Source organism: Cinclus cinclus, chromosome 17, assembly GCF_963662255.1.
Source record: "Cinclus cinclus chromosome 17, bCinCin1.1, whole genome shotgun sequence".
Classification (NCBI taxonomy): Eukaryota; Metazoa; Chordata; class Aves; order Passeriformes; family Cinclidae; genus Cinclus; species Cinclus cinclus.
The window spans coordinates 5,412,750-5,435,761 of NC_085062.1; the positions used below are offsets into that span (position 1 = coordinate 5,412,750).

The following is a 23,012-nucleotide window of genomic DNA, read 5'->3' on the forward strand; positions in this document are numbered from 1 at the left end:
TCAGCCTGACCATCCTCTGTTTTTATATCTGTACTGAGGAGTTTATCCATCAGATACTGAGTTTATGGAGTAGTTAATCTTCCATTGATAGTACTTCCCCCAGCTTTTAGCACTAAGTTAAGTTGTTCATCCATGTGAGATGGTAGACAGCTCAGCATTGTGTGGTAATAACTAATTTAGGAAAAGAAAATAAGGAGAAAGGCTGAATTAAGAGTCTGCCTAGTATAGTGTGGCTTGTTTTTTTTTTTTTTCTTGGAATGGATTGGTGATAAATCTTGAAAAATAACAAGGGGTAGGAAAATCCCTGTATTGTCAGTTCACCATCATGTTTCCCATATTTTACAGTAATCACCCAAGTTATTCAGAAAATTAGGTCCCCACAGATAATATAAATAGCACTCCATGTATTGTATCACTTGCAAAATGGAAGTCAGGGTACAAGACATGGGAGAAAAGGACAAAACGACAAGCTGGTGATGCAGAAGTGATGGTAGGATTAGGGGCCATTACATGGTGCTACTTTGCATGGATTAGTGAGGGGTGTATATATATGTAAATTATTGAGCAGTATAATCTCCTCCTATTATAATCAGGTACCAGAAAGCAAAGTTGTCACAGTGTTGGTATCAGTTTGTGGTTTTCTTCAGCTAGTTTGATAAAGTTGAGATTTAAGGAAACGCATGAAACTGGCTGAAGTACAGACTTTTTTGCAAAGACCTCTGAATATTTGATAAAGCCTGGGAAACAGGCAAGGGTCTGTGAAAAGTCCAAGAAAAAAGAGAACAAGGAGAAGACAGTGTACAGTATAAGAAGTGAGATGCATGACAGTCTAGTTTATACACAAAGATACTGTCGTAAAGGAAGGACAGCAAATTTGGAAAAGACAAACAATGTCTAGGAAGCTTCTTGCCATAATAAAATTAGAGTAACTACTCTAATTAGAGTAACTACACCAAGTGTTGGAAGGAGAAGGAAAAGATTAAGTATCTGAAATTTAAACAAAGACATATTGTTGCCTAATGTAAGAAACACAAAAGTCTGAAAGGAGACTGAAGTTTCTCACTTCATGATAGCCTTACCCCCCACTCACTTGGGTTCAGAAAACAATAGAGGATGCTTCATAATTGTTAGGAAGTTTCTTGTATCTTACTTTGGCTTAAGTGATAGGCTTGTTTCAAAGGATGACAGCCTGTTAATGCTGTGCAATTATTTAAAAACAAAGGTGATAATGGCTCTGAAATGTGGGGTCTGGATCTTAATGATGCGTAAAGCTTTCATAAGGGACTCAGCCAAGCAGTTTGTATTATTTCTGTCTGTTTGCAAGGAAAGGTGGTTTGCAATACCAAGGGGGTCTTTGTAGTCACATTTAATTGGTGGCCTTAAATGATTTTTCATAAGCAAGATGACAGCTTATACATAATTGTGAAGATTTTGTACTCATAGCATGCTTCAGAAATGTACTGAATTCTTCATATATGCAGCCTTACATTTCAGTTTTTCTGGTGTACCTTAACTTCAACCAAATGCACTTTTATTTATTATTTTATTTATTTATATATCTGTATGTTTTTGAATTCTAATGATTGGCTAAAGGTTTCTTTCTGATTCTGTTTCAGATGCATCCACTTGGACTGTGTAATAGCAATGATGAGGAAGACCTGTATGAATATGGCTGGGTAGGAGTGGTGAAATTGGAACAGCCAGAGTTGGAGCCCAAGCCATGCCTCACTGTCTTAGGAAAGGTAAGGGGATAGTTTGGGACTGCATGTAACTGTTTCTTGGAAGGATTAGTTCTTTTCTGAGAAAAATCAGCAAGAAATAAACCAAGGGAAAACTCTCCTTACTCCACAAAATATTCCTGTTTTGCCCATTTTCACTGTAGGTACTTGAGGGAAAGATGCTGTCATAATGCAGTTGATAGAGATGGTGACTGAGAGCTGAGCATTCCCTTTTTGAGGGAATTCTCTGTAGGAACCTAACAAAGATGAAAGCAAAAATGGCTGTTCAGCAGAAGCAGTATTGGAGTAGAAAGGGTGAACTGCAACTGTAGTTCTTACTTGGTCAAAGCAGTCAAAATGAAAGCATCTTACTGGTTTTCCTTAGGCATAATTTTCTGAGAATACATACATTAATTTCCTCTTTTTGAGGAAAGAGAAGCTTTCAAACCTAGAAAGATTTATTCACTTTCATCACAGGATAGCTATCTCTAATAACAAGTGACTCTTACTGTACTGGTCAAAAAAAAAAAAAATTGTCAACATCCCTTGCCATGGAATGGGGCCTCTGGAATCTTAAATTAAGTGCAAAACTTTTCTCTTTGTTTTATGGGATGAAGTCATTAATGCCATTACTGCTCCTGCATGTGTTAAAAAAGGAAGCAGAAAGGTGACCATTTTTTGTTCATGCCTTAGAATTTTTGAGTACTGAGGTTATAATATGTTGGCATTTGAAGTCTAGAGGGTTTGAAAGTATGTGAAAGAGCATAGGCCACAAGTTCTACCAGTAACTGAGTAGCTGAAAACTACTGCATAACAGGGGTTCGTCCTAAAATCCAGCTGCCTAAAGTTGGTAGGACTGTGTTGGTGACTTCAGGTTAGCAGTGTATCAAGCAGAAGATAATATTGCAGGCTGACATTTTTTATTTAAAAACCCGGGTCTCTAAATTTATAAACAAAACTTCTAAAAACTTCACCTTTCCAAGGAAATGGGAAGCTATCTGCTTGTCTAAAAGCTGCTGCAGGTTTAATTTGTGGTACATGGTGAAAAACATGTCTTTAAGAAGTGACTTCTCTTTTTATTGAATTGCAGCATGAGACAGCTTTTATTTTCTAACTTGGAAAACTGTTTCACAGAAATTCTGGCTGTTGCTTCTTTGTTCTTAGAAAGATAAAATATGGGTATGAGGTTTTGTAAGGATGGGAATTAGAGAAGGTTCAGTCCTGAAAGGTGCATACTGCTTGATAAGTAAACTCCAGGAGTAAATTTAATCTCGAGGCAAGCCATTTCAGGAAGGAGGCTGTTCAGTCCCACCAGTCAGGCTCTTTAAAATTATGTGAGGAAATAGATGTACAGATGTACAAAATGGATAAAGAAAGTTGAACCATAGGTACCCTGCACACAAAAAAATACTAAGAATATATACTTGGCCTATACATTCTGCCCAAATCCCACCATGTCCTCTATACTCCCCATGTCCCCACACCCATTTTCAGAGTAAGTTCAGCTCAGTATCTGCTGATCTTGGCTTCCTAAAGCTTGACCAACTGAACAGCAGACTTTGGCTTTGCTTCAGGAGCTCTGTAGCATCTACTTCGATGCATAATGATGGTGATGTGACAGAGTGTGTGCAGAGAATTGGTGCATAGAGTTCCAAATGTGTCAGTTTACATGTAGCAATTTCAACAGGTGAAAAAACTCTAGCCAAGGTTCTAGTCAGGACTGCACTGCATTTCATTGTTCTCTATTTTCTCTATTTATTCTTCTCTTCCTGAGCTATTTCTTCCCTATTTCATGTTCTCCACTGTAGTTTCTTCTTTCCATCTTTTGCTAGCAACCCTTCTACTCAGTTCTTACTCTGCTTAAGTTATGTCCTGATTTAGAAGGACTTCTCAGAATTCCTGGAATATTGTTGAGTGCAGATAGCAGCACAAGTATCAGCCCTGAGGTTATTTCAGGTCTATCAGTTAAGTCAACCTGGTTATCTTCCCAGTGAGAATAAGTTGTGCTGTGATTGTCTGGGTCTCGGAAAAGTTCAGTTTCCATGCAGTTTGGTACATAAATAGCTATATGAGGATCCAGTGTGGCCTGTAAACTCTTTAGCCCGGGTAAATATCAAACCTGCTGCATGTGTATATGTGTCTTCTTCTGGTTATTTTTAGGATTTGGCAGCTGACTTAAAAGAAAATGTAAAAGGGAAAGGAATGGGAGAGGAGAGGGAAGGAGGGAGAGGAGGAAAAATAGAATGAAAAGGAAAAAGAAAAGGAAAGGAATAGGAGAAGGAAAAGAAAAGAAAATGGGGGAGGGCTGGTCTTGAACAGGGAAAGGAAATAGTTGTGTTTTTTTCCATATAGAAAAGGAGGAAGAAATCAAGGAGTGCAAACCTACAGTTTGTTCCTCATGAAGTTTGATTTAACCTGTCCCCAGCGTGGGGCATCATAGAGGTGATATTGTCGAAAGTTTGGAATATGGTGAAGCAGACTGTAGACTAGTCAAAAGCTGTAGAGATATCTGGTAAAAAGTTCTGTATAGCTTTATTCTTACTGTTGGTTTTGGTGGTCGAGGTATTTTTTTATTTAGGGGAGATGGTTTTGTTTGTTTGTTTTTTGTTTGTTTCTTTAAAAAAAAAAAAAACAACAAACAAAACTCTGGCCTGTGCTTTTAGAAGTTCTGCTCTACTTGTTTATCCACAGGTAGCTATACAGAATTTCATGTCTCCATTTTCATACTGATTTTGTAATTTTCATATTGATTTGTCATTCATATTGATTTTGTAATTGCTCATCCTTCTTAGTCATTGCTTGTCCTTCTTTATATAATGTAATGCAAATGAAAGTGTTTAAAAAAATGTATCTGCTGTTAAGAGTGCCCATGAAAACTGGGCCTTGGTTGAGGCAGGGAGTGTGTGTGGCAGCTGTGTTTTACCACTACCTTTGATCACAGTGCAGCCCTGTTTGAGGCCATGCTGCATGCAGGCAAAGCAAAGGCCTGGGTTTTACTGATCTTATGAGCTCCTGAATAGGGCTAGAAGGGGAATGACAGAGGAGGAAGAAAGCTTTTGGAAATGAAAAGGAAACCCCGTGAACCCGAGCAGCATTATTGGCTGGATTTGCCTACCAGGGAGCCGCTCAGTTTCTGCCAGGCTAATTTTGCTTCAGCTTCTCTCCCCCACACCCCCGACCCCCACCTCCCCCTCTCCCCTTCTTTCAGACTTTTTTTTTTTTGTTTTTGAGTCATGGTTGTAGTAACTTGGTTCTCAGGCTGGGAACCCACTGAGCTGTTGCCATGGTCACTGGGAAGCTCTTGGTGCCATGTGCTTCAAAGGGAACCTTTCCCCTCCTGGAATTCCTGCCTTCTCTCTGCTCACAGCACAATGAGACTCCTTCACTGCTCCAGCAGTGAGGCTGTGCTGGAGAAAGGCAGAAGCAGGGTTGCCTGCAATACTGATTGTCTGCCTGCATCCTGGCAGGGCTGGGAGTTGAAACTGGGTGTTCTTTAAGGTCCCTTCCAACCCAGACCACTCTGGGATTCTGTGATCCACTGTACTGTCATGGCATTATACCTCCATGTGTCCTGTACTCTCCAATATGCAGACCCCTGTTCTTCCCCCACCCCAGTAATTTTCAAAGCTAATTACATCTGTCAAGACTGTGAAATACAATTCAGCAATACCATTGGTTTTAATTTCAGTACAGTGAGAAAATGCTGAAGATTTGTTTAAAATAGCACTTCTTCCTTTTCCGCAGGATTGAAAGTCCACAAAAAAAGGATTTTCTTCTTCTCACTCTTCTTGCTCTTCTGTATTCATAGGATATGTGTATTTGAGGATGTCCATCTGAGTATAACCTAACAAAGACAGGATGTCCCTGCTACTACAGCTTCCTGTTTTCTTCAGATGAAAGAAATCTGTAATATGAGGAAATTCCCAGCAGTTTTCCAATATCCATCCACTTCTTTTCTAAGAGCTTATTTACAAAAACTTCACACAAATACTAACTCGAAGAATCTCTTGTTTTGCCATGTCATCATTGTTATTATACTATTTAGGTTGGGGCCAAAATCATAACTTGAAAATGCACTTAACAGTTGAACTGTGATTCCTCAGCTTTTGTCTAACGATTTAGTTTAAGTATAAAAATTCTTATAAGGTAATCAAATGAGAATTTATGGGGCTGTGTTGGTAGTTTAGTTCCTGAATAAAGAGACATCTGTTCTAAGACTTGAGGACCAAGAAGGCCTGTGAGGAGTCCATTTTAATCTTTTTTCTTTCAGAGTTACTAAAACTAATAAAAAAGGCAAATTAAACAAAAAAAAAAGCAACTTACATCTTTGTATTAATAGCCTAAATTAAGCAATCAGTTATAATTTCAAATTGGTTGCTGACAGTATACTTTTTGTTTCTTTCTAACAGTAATGGTTTTATAGACAGTTGGATAATTTCCTGTAGAAATTGATTGAGTTCAGTTGTATAAAAGCATATTGAATTTAGGCAAATGCTCTTCCATGCTAAACTTGTTCAGAAATCAGGACTGAATTGTGCCATAGATTAAGATCTAAATTAATGAGAAACATGCCTAAAACCATTGGTCAGTGTTTCCAAAACTTTGCTTGTTCAGATACTTTCAACTGGTAGTGACAGCTGCAGTAAGGCACCCTGTGATGAGTCTTGTGCTGCATGCAGTAGAAAATACTGTCACTGCAGGAAAACTTCTTAAATCCATTGCAATAGTTGACATCCCACTTATGGTATCTGTTCCACAATTTGGGGACCTTTTCTACCTTCTGTTTGTTAGGCCATGTTTCTTCTTTGCAAACAGAATCCAAAAAGCACTTCTAATTCTTTTTGAGGCAGTAGTCTCAAAAATTAGTGGCAAAATTTAATCAGTCTGGATGAAACGTAATGGTATGAGTGATTTTTAAGCTGGTTGGTTGGTTTGTTTCACTGTGTGGCTACCTGGAGGTTTGTGCTGACAGTGTAGTGTCCAGTGGAGGTAGGAACAAGTAAGAGGAGACAGGGTCTGCTTTTTATGATGGCAGTGTGGACATAAATGTATGTCATTTACAGACTGAGAAAGGTATTTTGGCAGTATAAACTTAATTTTGGTTGTTTTGAACTCCTAGGTGTTCTCTGTTAAGAAGGAAGTTGTTATGAAGTAGAAGAAAGCTTTTTGAATGAGACTAGACTCCATTGGCTGTGGACCAGCTGATAGATCTATATTGCGATGTCAAACATGCCAGAACTCTGATCAAAATAAAAACTATTCCTTTTATCAACCCCATTGTTTTGTAATGAAAAATGACTATGAGTTTTAATGTTTTAACATTCCTGGCTACTGTTAAGGATCCAGACCTTCTCAATCAGTCATGTTCTTTAAGAGTCTTTATTATCTTTGCATTAAATTTTTTTATTTCCAAGCATTGTTGTCTTAGCACTACCTAAAATTATGGTTTACTGTGAAAAAACTTAGTATATATAATTGAAATCCCTGCCATGTTTGTGTTTGTCTTTACAGTATTTGTTCTAAAGAATATATTGAGAAAATGATAATTTTCCCAAAGCACCAAAGAACATCATAAGTACTGTAATATCATGATAGTTTCTTGTTATTCCCCCCTTCAGCATCATTTATAATGTCCAGGACACCTGAAATGTTAACATCCAATTTAAACAACCATAAAGCATCTTAAAAAATTATATCTGAAATGATGCTGTTACTTGTGCAAATACTTTTGATGTCATTTATGTTTTGACATTGATTTCTCTTACTTCCCCAGTGCTGGTAGTGTGATCACACCTCTGCACCATATAGGCACAGTGATTTCTAGAGTTCTAACAAAACTCTTAGCACAGATGAGATCAGAAGAGGGGATAATACTGGATTTTTCAGGAAGAAGATGGTTTTTTGTAATGGCACACAGAAAAAGAAGAAAAAAATCCCATAGAACAAAATGCTTTTGCCAAAAGCTCAGTGTATTTCTGCTTCCCATCTCCTCACCTCTTCACCCCTCACAGACCATGCTCTAACAACAAGCCAATTTTTACAGATGAAGAAGGGGGTTTGAATGGGAAAGAAGAAAGGAGGAAAGGCTGCATCTAAGAGTGTTAGAACATGTGGCCACTGCATGAAACAGCAGTGTCATCATTATAACTGAATTCTTGAGTATAAACTCAAGAATTTTGAAAGGTACTACTCAAGTACCTTTCTTATATATTCCCTCTTTAAATCCTCTCATTCCATTGCTACTTTCCACTGTAGTTTCTGCAGTCCCTTTGAGGAGAGAAGGGAGAGGTTGAGCACAGCAAAGAGAGCTGACAAGCAAGCCAGTTGAAATGTGGAGAAGGAAAGGTTTGTGTATGGATTGTATGGTGAAAGATGCAGAAGGAAAGAAAAGAACTGGATCAAAGCCAAAGAGGAGAAAGCTCAAAGGAAGGGACAAACAAGGGCTGAATCAGGTTGTGTAGTTCAGAAGCAGTAGCTCTGTCATGTCATTCACGGGTAGTGGTGAGCTCTTTCCATTGGTAACTAGTGCCAGCAATCTGCTACTGTATTATTTTACTAACTGTCTTTCCATGTTCCCTGCACGGTTACTAGAAGCATCAGCTATTCATGAACAAAAGCCCTCTCTCTTGTTTCTCCCTCTGGGCACTCCTTAGATTTGCCATTGTTGGATTGATTACTTTAAATAAATGTCCACTTTTAGAGTTGAGTCCTTAGCAGTCACCACCACCATCTTCACTTCTTTCTAACCAACTGTGGAACACAGCTGCTTCTCCCTTAAGCTAAAGAAGCAGCTGTTGTTGCACTACATGTGTTACTGGAGTTCAGCTCAGTCAGATCTCCCAATGAAATTAATGGAAGTCGAGGGCTGAGTAGGGACTAAGGAACAATTATTTAAGGCATGCTGCACTTACAAATAATAGCAATAATACGTAAGTGCTTCATGTCTTTGAAGTTTTATTGTCTCGTTATTCTATGTGCCTTGTAAGCCTTTCAGACAATGAGAGTTGTTTTTGTTTTACATGCAGAATCTACCTGTTTCTATAACAGGAGAAATGCATAGTGGCAAACGTGTTGGAAGAACTGTAGAAATGGAGTTTGAAACAGAAAAGTGAGAGCGCAAGTAAGTGCTGCTGTGTTGGAGTATAGAAATGAGAACAAAAGAAGCCTGGCAAGCAGAATCAGATAAATGGACCAGAAAGTGAAGAAAATAAGGAGCAGATATGGAGGCAGGGAATGGAATTATTTAGGACTTCACAGATGAGTGACATGCCTAATTTTGGTGCACTAGGAGACAGAAGGCTTTTGAAAGAAACTGGAGAACTTCGGAATGTAACCAGAGCTGCATCAGAGGGACTCCAATATTCAGAATAAAAGTTGGGCAGATACAATAGACAGTGGTAAAAAGCTGGATCCTAAAAAATTGCAGACATAAAGTGGGAATGTTTTGCAGTGATTTTCACAAGACCAAAAGGAAGGAAAAAGAAAAAAAAAATTTCACAAATTGTGCTTCATATCCTACTGCTTTGAGATAATTTGCCAGAACATGTTTTTCTGCTCCAAACGTTTTATCTTTTTTTGATGACCAGGTGATATCTAGAGGTGCGGTTTTGGATAACATGATGATTTAACATTTGTACTGAGTTCAAGGAAATGACTCCAAATGAAACAAGTGATCATACTGTGAACTCAAAATGAGTGGGAAGTGCTTTTTAATCAGTGTAGGGAGTACTGACCAAGTTACTTGCAGTTCCAGCAGGTTAGTTTTTGAACATTAGAGTTGGAAGTATTTGTGATATGAATTAGGTAATACAGATTAATTATATGTTATTAATACTTGCATTGCTGTGGCCTTAGAACTGTTCAGTAGGGATAGGAAACTTGCACATAAACTATTAAAAATATCACAAGAATGTATATATTGTAGTGCATGAGTATGTCAGTTCTTGGCCCATTGGTGTTTTGTTCAATTGGTAAGCCAAGAGAATACATCACAGACATGTAATTTTTCAAAATGCTCAAATAACTTGGTCCCTTTGGGATAGGAAGAAAGATGGGCCTTATCCCTGAGGATCCAAATAGTGAGCTTTTAAGTGGGTGTTGGGAGGAGGAGATATTTGCAAAGACCACAGAATCCGTAGACTTCAGGTCTGTGAATGGTGTTGAAACTCTCAGAGGGTCGCTTCTGCTGAGTGTAAGGGACTAATGAGCCAGTCTGACTGTTTATGGGCTGTGGTTAACCTCTTGCAAGTTAGGATTTCCTGTCGCCAGCAATGAGCTGTGACCGCCAGCACCACAGTGTTAATGATGAGGTAGGGGCTGATGAATGGCTGGACTCCAGACAGCAGCCTTCACTGGCAAAGAATCAAGTGGCTAGAGGGAGAAAAACATTGAAGTCTACAAGGGAAATAATGCAATCTCCAGAACCTATAATTCCCATGTTTAAAAAAAGAAAGGGATAAAGAAACTGGCGACAAATTCAAAACAAGTGAAGCTTTTATCTCTGCATTCTGAATAGAAGATTGTTCTTCAGCAAAACTGGCTGTAAAAGCCAGGCCAGTTAAAACAATATGCAGGCTGCTTGCCTCCAAGTAACCAGAAATTGTTGGCTCGGAGTAGCCTGTTCTAAGGAGCCAACCTGCTGGGAGACGTTATCCAAGCAACGGCTTGAATGTAATTCCTCCCGCTGTGGAATGGCTCTTTGGCAAATGAAGACCCTAATTAGAGATGGAAGGGTTTCTATTTTGTTTTTCTTTAATCCTTGCCCCGAGGCCTCTGCAATACAGCCATGTCTCTGCTTGCGTGGAGAGAAGTTTCCAGTTTCCCTTTGTAACAAAAATCCTCCACCTTTTTCATTTTTGTTTTCCCCTTCTTTTTATCTTTTTTTTTTCTTTTTTTAATTTTTTTTTTTTTTACAGAGTCAACAAACTAACAACAAGGGCCCACCACAGCCTGGGACCTTGAAACTAAACTAATCCAAAACCAAGGCTTACTGTTTGGAAGAAGAGCCATATCATCCTGTATTAGCCAGCCTTGAACATGAAACTTTGCTAGCTGAACTGGAATACTGACCCACCATGCAGATTCTAGTAGTAGAGAGGGAGGATCTCACAGAATCAGCAGTATCCTACTGGATTCCAATGGAATCCCACATGATTTTTTTTTGTTCAGGAAGACTGAAGTCCCTTACTAGGGCTTACATGCCTTTCTGTAGTCTTGGATGCAGATGCTCATCCCTGCCAAAGAACCTCCAGGACTGCAACACTTTGATATGTGAAGAAGTGAAAATACCTTTGCTTCTTCTCAACTCACCTTGGTATATGTCATGTCTATCTGAACATACTGTTAGGGACTGCATGCAGGCACTTTATAACCCTGCAAAGAGCACTGCATTTTCTGTTACTACTGAGATATGGATTTATTGTTTCATCATCTCTGATAATTGTGTTATCTCTAAAATGTCCTTGTTCACAGTAGATACCAACCTATTGATAAAGGTCAGCTTCCTGAGGGTGAGGCTAAGCAAGACATATGATACTAAGCACTCCCCATTAAATTGACTGAGATTAGATGGAATTCTTATTAACAATTTTTCAAAGTTTTTTCATTTCTCATTCTAAATACAAGACAATTCGTATTAGTCTTTGTTTTCCCTTTTGATATACATAAATACAAATTTATAATTCTAAAATTAGTATACTATTGGAGCACATGCCTATAGGAGGAACTTCAGTACATTCTTTTTACACAGCTTGGGTACTGTAGGGATGCCTTTTTATAGCGGTCTGCATTAATAGTTTCTTTAATTTACAGCTCCTCCAGTGCTTTCTTATATCTCTTGTTTTTTATTCTCTCAGCACCACAACATGCTTGCATGTATGTTTACAGAATTATCTTTGGTCTGGCTTGCTTCTGTCCATTTGTTTCCAGTACACCCTCAGTGCAAAGGTTAAGAATTATCTGGATTGGCTGTAGTGGTATTTTATAGCGTATGTTATAGTACATGTTTAGTACATAATTCCTAAAATATCCTCATCTTGTGACCGTTATATTTCAAAGGTAAGCGTATACAGAAGTTCTGGGAAAAGCTTGAAGGGTTAACCATCAGTTTTGAATGCAGCCACCCAGTTCTTGCTGAGTGTGCTAGGTTCTCTGTGAATATGTAATCTAGTTCAAGACCCCAGTCCCCTCCTTTGATCTCTTCCAGTGCTTGCCCTTCTCTCTGTAACTGTGCCTTGTCATAGCAACAAGGCTGCTGGCCTGCAAAATGGTGATAGCAGAGGTCAGGGGTTTGGGACTGGAGTCCCATGACTCTGAAATGTATCTTAAGAGATGTGTAGCTGGCAGGCTTTGCTGTGTTCAGGATTAAATAAATGTCTTTTTCTTACTGTTTTTACTGGGTTAGACTCAGAATCGATAACAGTGTTTCTCCCTAACCCCGGGAAAGAGAGACATTGAGTTTTCTTGTTCTTCATTTTAACCATCTGAGAGCCTCTCTGTACTGAGTGATTGAATCACACTGGTGTGTATATATATTGTTGGTGTGATTATATATTGCATGAGCTGATTTTTTTTTTTAACTGCAAATACATATCTTTTTAAGGCTTGGGATTTTTTTATACAGAAAGGTACATTGGTTTTAAATTGTGTTATGCTTTTAAATTTAAAAATGCTGCTTCACACTTTCTGTACTTTTTAATTGGTAAGCAACTGTTGTAATGCTGTGTAATTCTATAGGGCATGTGTATAAAACATACCTCAAGGTGCCAGAGAAGTCGAGTATTTCCAAGTCAGGAAGGGGTTTTATGCTGGTGTGATACATGGGGATTTGGCTGTCTTGTTTTGATATTCTGCCTCTGTTTTCAGACAGAAATTTGAAAGCTCCTTTTTCATTATCTCAGAAAAGGTTTGAAATGGCATCTTGTTTATGCTTGGTTTAACTGAGTTTCTGGAATACCAGGGAATTGCACATTAACAGGTCTGAAGCATCAGTTGGTTAATTTGTAACTTCTGCTGTTTGCAAAGTAGATGGCTGTCCTTTTCTCCTTCCTCCCCTGCCCTGCAGAATTGGCCCGTGGCCTGGCTTTCTAGCTCCAGTGTTGGTTCAAGGGACAAGGTATTTTTTGTGACAGCCTGATAGCAGTGTGGGGGGAGAAAAGAGAGAGGCCAGGATTGTTCAGATGTTATTTTCTGTATTCTTTGTAGCTCTGAGAGAAACAGGTTTTGCATTTTCACAGATGCATAAAAAAAGATGTATTTGCACAATGCTGTGGGGTTTACATAAGGTTCTTAATGATGGCAAGTTTGGATTTTATTGCCTGGCTTCATGTGATGCCATTTCTGCCATACTGAAAATCTAATGCTGCCATCCATAGAATGGGGGTGCAGTTCATACCCACTGCTTGTTTTAGTAGAGTTATTTAAGGTATTCCTCACTCCTGAAGAAGTTCAGGGCTTTGAGAGTATCAGTCAGAATACTATTCAGCTGACTGTAATGGCAAACTGGCAATGGCAACATCTTGTCACATCTTCAGATTCCTCATGCATTTATGAAAGAACCAGTGGTGTCCTTCTCATATTTAGAACTTCTTGGGTTTGTCCAGACTTAACTGAGGTCTTCTTGAAACTGCAGAAAGTTAAAATCTGGTAATGTAGGCTCCTAATGCTTGTTTCAGCACCAAAGTTGTCCTCTGCTAATAATAATTAAAAAAAAAGTCTGCAGAAGTGTCACAGTTTAACCACACAACTACAGCAAACCTCTAATAGAAAAGCCAATAACTAGAACCTGATAGTACATATTCTCTATCATATCTCAGTAATATTGTTGATATCTTTGTGGTCTCACTTGGTGCAAATCAATTGATATTGGAACAGACTGTTACTTTTGGGTCTGCTCAAGACAAGAGCAAGACCACTGACTTGCTATATTCATCATTTATTTTGGTGAAATATTGCAGATGGAAACCTCATCCCTTCAGCTGTATTCCCTAGCAGTCAAGATTGTTGAAATCCTTGAACTGCTTTTCTAGAGCAGTAAAACAAGACACTGCACCTTTTCATTGAAAATTTTGTTCCTTGGAGTCACAGTTTGCAAGTTGCATGTCACTGAGTGTTGTTCATATGTTACTAGTACACTGTTTGAGAGGCTGACTTCTCTTATTTCAAAGCACCAGAGGACAGCTGATGATAGAATCAGCTATGAAGAATGTTCCACTTAACACTGCTTGCATAATTCCACTCTTTTTGTCAGATTAATGACCACTGTCTCCACAATGTAGAGAGAGATCTGACATAGACTGTTGGACCTGATGGGCTGGAAATATCCAGAAAAATATGCCTCAAGTTCAGTAATCATTAGTTCATAGAGAAACTGAGGGGGGAAAAAAACACTCAAAAATTGTCAGTGGAAATTCAGGCTGGCTCAGTTCTTAGCTAAATAAGGACATACACACCTATTTTTTGACTACGTTGTTCAACAGTCTCTACAGTGATTTAGAGTAATACCATATTTTCTGCCCCATAACCCAAGATGTACTGGAAAATGGAATGGGAATAAGAAAAAGCCATTGTTATACCTGTTGGAGCTGTGGTGTTACCCTTAGTTTCAGCAGCATTTTACTTTTGGGGCCATAGGACTGTTTTCTGTGTACTATATCCTTACTCTTGTGCTTTCCATCTTGATCATTTTGAAGGACCACCTAATAATAATGCTGACACCTGATGGAATAGTTTGCTAAAAGGAGTTTACTGGCATCTGTACTGGTTACTCCTTAAACCATTGCCCAATCTCCTCTTCCACAGCTTAATGAGTTTCTTAACCCAGGGAATACATCAACCCACTCATGTAGCACATACCAAATTATAACTATAATATTTGTTAACTAGAGTGTACTAAGTTCCAAGAAGATGCGCGAACAATTGAACAAATCCATGAAGAGAGATAGGTAGTTTTTAATGTAAAAACATTTATGAGAACATGATTTTATAACACAAGGATATATCCATGGCTTACACAGGCAGCCAATACTTTTAAAGCATTCTTTTCTCCCTTCAGTCCATCAGTGTTATCCAGGATGCTAACTTAAAAAAAGTTGATTTATAAGTAGTAATCTGTCTCTATCAATAGCCATTTTCAACCAAAGGTACTCTTTTAATAGGTGTGTAATGCATTACTATGTTGATGTAAATAGCAGAGCTTGTAGTGCTTAATGAACTTAGATCTCCCCACCTATGGTTTAAACCTTGGTCTTTCTCTCATCTGTCTCTGAAATCCATTAGATTGAAGTATCATGTCCTCAGGTGCAAATACTACCAAATATTGTCAGGCAATTCTAACTGGTAAAAAAGTAAATGTAATGAATAAAGACTGATACTGTTGGTATGATTTTTCTCCTAAAGGGAAACCTTGTTAAGCAGCTTTTCTTATGATGGCTTCTCCGCTGTTGCATACCAACTGAAACATTATTGGGATGAAACCATACTAGAAAGCAGAGGAGGAGATGCTTGCCATGTTCACATGTGCAAGCATTCAAGGTCCTTCAGGATGTCAGGAAGGAGCTGAATTTGCTATTTTGGTTGCTGCTGTCCTACCTGACTTGAATGAATGAGAGGAACAGTGCACCTGTTTAATAATTATCTGGTCCCTTGGGTTGAAAGTTTGCCTCATCAAGGAAGTTGTTACTTCCTTATTGTATTTGCCTGGCCCACAGGGAGGTAGTGCAGAGCTCTTAAAAATCTTTCTGGTATTCTTTGAGGTAATAAATTAAAATTCCTCAGCCCTGGAGATGTGGAGAGGTGTTTTTCTTGGACTTTTGTCACATGCATTTCCTCTTATCTTACCCAGATTACAAGGCCTAGTAAATTCTGACAGATTTTAATCTGAGACTGTATTTAATGTTTATTTTATTGGTAATGTCCACTGTTCTGTAGTAGCATAAACTGTAGACTCTGAACACAGAGAAGGATTGGGAAGTTGTTATCTGTGAACAAAGTGATCACTTGAATTATGAGAAGTGCAATTACTATTCTTTTTTTGTTTTCTATTACTCTTTACAAAAGAGGAGTAATACTGATACGTACTGATGGTCATTTGTTTGAAGACAGAAGACAATCACAGAAAGAAATAGGTCTGGCAAATGAATGGGAATTGAATTGTGGAAACGTCTGTTTGTTTGCCTCAAGTATTGTAAATGTAAAAGTAAAGCATATACTGCATTAGCTTTTTTTATTCCCCCGCATCCAGCTTGTGTTTATTTTTGACGTAGGTTTGATCACTTTGCTTAGAAAAATGATTTGAGTGAGTCCAAATGCTGGCTAGCCCAAAAAAAAAAAAAAAGGAAAAAAAAAATCACGTGGCTATTACAGACTGACGTTATTTTAAGTGGGACTTAACATTGCTGTGTTATTTTGAACTGCCCCGATTACCGAGTGGCGGGCAGGGTATTTTCAAAGACATTTTGACTTGAATGGTCCTGCGGTATTTTGGGGGATGCAGAAGGGAGGGCGGGCAGGTGTTTCAGTCACAGGTGCGCTCCGGCCCCGCCTCAAGCCGAGGGCAGGAGGGGAATGCCCGGCGAGCAGAAGCGTTCCCTGCTCCGCTTCCCTCCGGAGCGCTCGGCTTTGAGGCCGAGCTGGAGGCGGAGGCAGCCGCGCTCCGAGCTCTGCCCAGCGGAACCCGGGGAAGCCGAGGAGCCGGAGCCTGGAGAGGGCCGGCACCCAGCTCCCAGTGCGGGCCGAGGCTCCCGGGCTGTGCCCCGGGCTGCTCAGGGCGGCGGGAGCGCCGCAGCACCCGAGTACGGACGCGGCTCTTCAGCACCTGCGGCAGAGCCGGCAAGAGCCCGGGAAGTTTGGCAGGAGCGGACGGTCCCGCCTTTCCCCGGCTATCAGGATTTAACGCCCCCAGCAAGGAGTAAAAACCCCCGCGTTTCCCCGTTCCCCCCGCGGCCTCCGGCGCTCTCCTCTGCTCTGCTCGGCCGGGGCCAGGGGCGCTTCCGGCGGCCGCAGGGGGGCGCTGTGCGGGGCCGCTGCTCCCTCAGGGATGGTGGCCGCGGCCTCGGGCCGGGAGCTGCGCTCGGCCGCGCTGCGAGGAGCGCCGCAGTTGGCAGCGTGGCCAGACGGGTCACCCCCCTCCCTTTGCTGTTCCCCTCCGCAGCACGATTTTTTTATCCTGTGCTTTTCATCTCTTAACGCCCGGTGATGGTGGTGGAAAGTTGCTGCTCGTCCAGTGTATTCACACAATTAAGGAGTTTTTATCAGCGCTGATCTGAAAAATCTCTTAAAAAATCTCTTCAGAGATCAAGAGGCCTTGCTTGTTGACTGATCATCCTGAAAAACAATCTGAATAGCCTGAACAGTTCTGTAAGCAGTTCGTGTCTGTAAGGGGTGCCTTCTAGGGAAACCTGGATGAGCCCTCACCTCAGGGCTACTGCAGAGGAGAACGGGTGGTAAATTCCTTTTAACTCTTCCTCCCCAAGTTCTTAGCCATTAAACAGGTGTGCCGACTTCAAAGGGGTCAAATACCTGGTGGGCTGAGAAAAAGCTCCATTTTGGGAGTTGGTTTCCCTCATGTGCTGTCTGATGAGCCTTGTTGATCTAAAATAAAATGCGAGAACAGAGCAAAGCAAGTGACCTTTATGTATTCAAACCAGCTTCTCTGTATTGGTCATTATTTTCCCAAGAAAATGCTGAGTAATGTTTCATAATTTATCACTTTTGTTGGTTTCTCCTATGTATGAATGTAAGCACAGGTTCTGGTAGTCTCTGTGGAGGACCAGTGCCTTCTTGTTTAGTACTGTGGTGGTGATAGCTGTCATTGCTTGGAGAAATAGTTTCTTGCATTCTGTGTCCATAAAGGCAATAGGATTTTGAAAAGTTACTGCTTTGTGGAGCTGTTGAGCAACATTTGAACAGTACATTCAGAGACACAGTGGCAGAAACAGGATAAAACCCCTGTGTTAGCCTCGGTGGTTAAAATACTGTTTTCTCTGTCTGTTTAGAGGCTTTTAATGTCTTCTGATACCTTCTCTCTGCAGTTGGTAACTCCAGGTCTGGACGGTGTTTGATGAAAAGCTGTGCACTTATTCTGATCAGCATAAGAAATGTATGCAACAGTTCTGACCTCTGATGGTCAGAAAAAGCAGTATTCTCTGAGAGACATTTTGAGATGGTGATATCCTAGTTTGTGAGAATGACACTGAAAAGGTATAAAGAACCTGGTCCACCTTAATTTTCTACACTAGTGAGCTTGTCTCCACCCCAAGTCATAGGGGAGATGGTTTTCAATGGCACTTGCAAGTAAAATGGAGGGAAAAGTGCATAATTTTTTCTTAATGCTTTTATCAAAGTCTTTAGAGGATGTAAATCTCACTTGAATTCCTTTAAAAGGTTGTTGAAAGAGTTGTTTTGAGAAGGAAGGAGCAGAGACACTGTAGAAGCTTTAGTGAAATTTTACAGTGTTCCATGCTGGTGCAGGAACTCCTGTGTTTGTAATTGTTCTGTCATTTTTTCACTACTTAGAAACACAAAATGTTAAATCTATGTAGAGATGAGGAGAGGGAGTAACTTTTGAGTTAAGAAGTTCTCTTTTGGGGTGGGACTGAGGATGCTGTCTTTCTTATTGCAGGCAAAACGAGCAGTACAGCGAGGAGCCACAGCGGTCATCTTTGATGTTTCTGAAAACCCAGATGCCATTGATCAGGTATGAAGCAATGTCAGGCAGGAAGCAATGTAGGTGTTGGGAACCTGGCAGAAAGGGAAAACTTTGGGGATTTAGATTTGTCTTCTAGCTGTTGCTAGAATCCAGAATACAGGTCTGGGGCTACGGTTTTGAAAGAGGATAGAGGCAATTTTTTTGTGGCCCATTATCTAATCAAGGAGATTTTCTTTGCCCAGCTCTGTGTACAAAACACAGGATGTTTGGCTCTATCCAGCCTGTGATTAATAGTGTTGTTGAACAGCTGCTATTTTTGAGATTGCAAAATGACATTCAAACCTGATTCTAAACAAGTTTCTTTTTAAAATTTATAACCCTTTCTTTCTCATTTACAGCTGATGATTTCTGCCTATGTATTTTGTGGACAAGCAGGGTTTTTCTTCTTTTTCCAAGGCTTATTTTAACTTTCATCTTTTTATTTGAAGTGGTGAGGTAATAACCCTATGAAAGGCTTTAACATACTTCAGCCAATTCTGAGTTACTTCAGTGAAGAAACATAAGCACAAAAATAGTCTGCATTTGGTTTAGTTCTGTTTCGTCTTGAAACAAAACTGCTGTTTCTGTTACAGCAAGTGGAGCTGAAGGGTTTTAAGTGCAGCCTGTATTTCTTGGGGAAAAAGAGAGATCATCAGTGTTTACGTTTAAAAAGCTGGCTTTAATTCTGAAATGAGTATCTGTTGGACAAAGGAATGCAGAAGACCCTGTGCGATGGAAGCTTCGAGTACTGTGGTCTGCATGTGCATCAAAGTTGCAGCCTTGATCTTGAAAACATTCACAGGGATATTTTTTCCCCCTTTTCTACACAGGAAAAATATCTTCACAAAGGTGTGATCTGTCTTTTTCTATTTTTTAACTCTGTGTTACAACTTGTGGTTACTTTCAGCCACCCTGCTCTGGACTTGGGAAGCTGAATTACTGTCTCTTGCTCTTTTCCCCTCTAACAACAGCAGCTTTCCTTGCTTCATTATAAGTAATAAACTGGGTGCATCTGTCCCCAAGAGCTGGGAAACTAGTCTAGTGGTTGTTTGAATATTTTGGGTGTACCAATAAAATGGAAGAAGGTTAGTGGCTTAGAGCAGTAGCTGACAGAGTAAGTAGGTTCTGTTAGATGAAAGAGCAGTAGTAGCCCGTGGAAACACTGGCAAACAGGAGAGGAATAACTGGATGTGGCTTTCATACTCTAACAGTTATTGGATTGGCTCTGTTCTCATGCTGCTCTGGATGCTTGTTTCTAATGGATTTTGATTCTCATCTAAAATCTACAGAACCCTTGACATCAGGTGTGCTAAGTAATTTGTCTTTAAAATAAGTACCATTTTGGCACTCGTAATGGAATTGTGGAAAACAAAGAGAGATAACAGTGGGGGGAAAACCGACATGAGGTAATCTGGAGTATCTTTGGTTCAAATGGAAATATCCTAAGACACCCAGGGATGCTGTTTAGAAAGTTTTCTCATGTATACTTGTTACCAAGCACTAGAACAAATAAGGGGCATTTCTTTGAAAGGAAGGAGTGGAGTATTATCAAAGGCAGTTCCTTCTGCTAGTCAATGAACAGAAATTGGAGGCAGGCCTGACCGGAAAAATTGTCCTCAGTTAATTTGGTACATGCCAAATGAAAGGACTTTGCTTAAATGGGGTTTATTCCCACTGGTCTGAGTGTCTTCTGCTGTAAATTGAGAATGAAACTTTTATTTTTAGAAGTGCTCTCTGAAGTCTGACTTGTTTCTTAGTTTTACTTTTCCATATTTGAAGAGGAATAACAGCACCCAGAGCATCATGTTTAGCAAGAGTCTGACAACTTGCAAAAATGACTGAGGAACTTGGAGAATTCTGTCTTAGACAAGAAATCATGAGAGAGAGAGTATGTGTTTGGGAATGGAAAGACAGTGACTGGATTTGGCCCTAGGCCAGCAAGGCTTGTAGACACGTGGGATCCCTGGATACTCCAACTAGTTTTTAGCTCATGACAAGACACCTGCCTTAAAAGTAGTTTGGTCAGTGTTCTCAGAAAATCCGTCAAACTAGGAAGAATCAGTTTGAAAAAATTCTCAATTAAATCTGTTAATCATCATCTGGTCAGTTTTAAGTAGAGTCTTTTAATCAGGATGATGGACCAGTCAGCTGGTAATTTCTACATGGTTTAGCCAGAACTAACAGGCAGCTGTCAACAATGCAGAGATGTTAATCTCAGCCATAACATACTCTTGTTCTATTTGCTCACATTCCTGTCATCTCTTTCCTTTCCCCTATACCATTTCCATCTGCTTGTCAGTGCATTGCTTGTTTTGTATCAGCCAGCCTCTCTACTTGTATTTTTCTTGTAAGTCAGAGTAAGCTATATGAAGTTATTGTGTTGGTGCCATTTTTGAACAGAATAGTTATCTTGTCTAGTTATTACTCTCTCTCAACAATCTAGCAGATTGTTGTTCTGGATTTGTTGGCCAGAGAAGTTGCACATTCTCCATACTTGAAGGGTTTTTTTTGACATCTGACTGGATAAAGCTGTGAGCAGCCTGATTTAATGTCATAGTTGACCCTGCCTTCACCAGCAGGTTAGGTTCATGACATGTTTTCCCACACACATTATTTTCTGATTCTGTGATTTGGCCTTTTTGACAAAACAGAACTGGACTGGAAGGAAGTTTCAGGATGAATTCTGTAGTCTGCTCAAATGCTTTAGTCTTTGAGGCTCCCCATCCTGCAATCAGTAGGTCTCATTGTTCTAGAACTCAAGTAGTTTTGAATGAGTTTTTAGAGTTAAACGTCAGAAATTGCTAACTTAACATGGCTAGGTACAAAGAGCCCGAAAGACAGGACTCTGGTATGAGATTGTTCAGAAAGCTGAAGAAACTTCTATGTGAAAAATGTTGAAATTGAAAGACTGATAAAATGTAGCTGGGAAATTTTTTTTGGAACGTGCAGATTTTTATTGTTCTTCCTTGTGAGGTTTAACATTACAGTATTAATATGTGCACTGATACATAGTGCAGCTAAGTTGAAGGTGCTGTTCAGAAATAGCATTTGCTTATCCTTAATCTCAGTTTTGGTCCATTAAAAAGAAAAAGGCAGCATAAGTCAAAAGTTTAATTCAGGTTTAATTCTGTGAGATACTTAACTAAAGGTCTGTGCTAAAAGAACAACCAGTGCTTGAAATCAATTCCACGTTCATACTCCTTAACCATTCTTTGCATTGTCCAGAAGGAAAGTGGTTTTCCTGAAACATGGCTTTTGAGCAGACTACTTTTTTTTTTTTTATTCTAGCTGAACCAGGGCTCAGAGGACCCTCTGAAGAGACCAGTGGTGTACGTGAAAGGTGCTGATGCTGTCAAGCTAATGAACATAGTTAACAAGCAGAAAGTGGCACGGGCCAGGATTCAGCATCGCCCCCCACGGGTGAGACTTCCAGATCCTTTCTCTGGGTATCACAGTGCTGTTGTTACTGCAGGCAGGGCTTGCTCACTGCACTGAGGGTGAAGATGTGCTGATGCTCCTTATGTGCATTAATACATGTAAAATGCTGCTGACCTAAATAAACTGAGTAACTGCTCTCTGGACTAGCAGCTGCACCTGGTGTAAGTATAGTATCCACAATGTGGCATCTGCTGTCTTTCAGAAGGATGTTTTCGAGTACAGAAATAGCTAAAAAATTCACACAGTAGGAGTTTTCCTTTTTCTTGATTAAGTAACTTAGTTATTGCACACTCCTGATAGTTCAGTTTTGTAAAGTGGTTTGTCCTGTGTTAACTAATAATTATATGCAGTATTTCAAACACAGATAAATTATGAGATTATCTGGTATTTGTAATTGTTATATAAAATAGGTTTTCCAGACTTTTTTTCCTAACACTCTCTACATAGTTTCCAGAAGAGCAAAACTAGAGGTCATCCATGTCCCAGTTACCGCTTTGGTTTGGTTTGGTTTGGTTTTTTTTAATGGAATGATTCTGTTTAGAAATGTGTTTGAGAAGTGGGCCATTTTTTTGAAAATTCAGATGTTGATTCTCAGTCACTTACATGCATAAACAACCCAATAAGCTATAAAAATTTGGTTTGGTGTGATTCACTCAGTTAAACTGGATTTTGCAGTTCAGAGATTGTAAACCTGATGTCTCATGATTGGCATTCTGTGTATTCTGTTCACTTGCAGTGGCATGTGAAACACGGGTTTTGTCTCATAAAATCTGAGTTAATGAACAGAACAATGTACTCTGACGTCTGCCATTCTGATTGTGTACATTCAGCAATAGTCCTGTTAAAATTAAAAGAGAAAGAAGCAACAGATTTGAGTATGATCTAAAGGAAGAAAAAATAATACCTTTCTTTTAATTTTTAAGCAACCCACCGAGTACTTTGATATGGGAATTTTCCTGGCCTTCTTTGTGGTTGTGTCTCTTGTTTGCCTCATTCTTCTTGTCAAGATCAAACTGAAACAACGACGTAGTCAGGTAAGAGTAGTAATGGGAATTCACTGAATGCTGAAAGTTAGCATCTCTTACTTTGTCCTAAAATGTGCTTGCAACTCTTTGAAATGCAGGATGCTGACTTAAAATAACCATCTTGGTAGCTCTGTGGTTTTATCCATG

The 23,012-nt window shown here is 39.7% G+C and overlaps 1 protein-coding gene across 1 annotated transcript in view; it reads left to right on the plus strand.

Moving 5' to 3' along the window:
* The first annotated feature begins 1,616 nt into the window (after window positions 1-1,616).
* Window positions 1,617-23,012, plus strand: part of ZNRF3 (zinc and ring finger 3) — a 28,124-nt gene continuing 6,728 nt past the window's right edge. Inside the window, exons 1-4 of the mRNA XM_062504410.1 lie at window positions 1,617-1,742; window positions 18,337-18,411; window positions 21,691-21,822; window positions 22,764-22,874. Coding sequence (XP_062360394.1) covers window positions 1,617-1,742; window positions 18,337-18,411; window positions 21,691-21,822; window positions 22,764-22,874 — 444 coding nt within the window. The remainder of the gene's footprint in view (window positions 1,743-18,336; window positions 18,412-21,690; window positions 21,823-22,763; window positions 22,875-23,012) is intronic.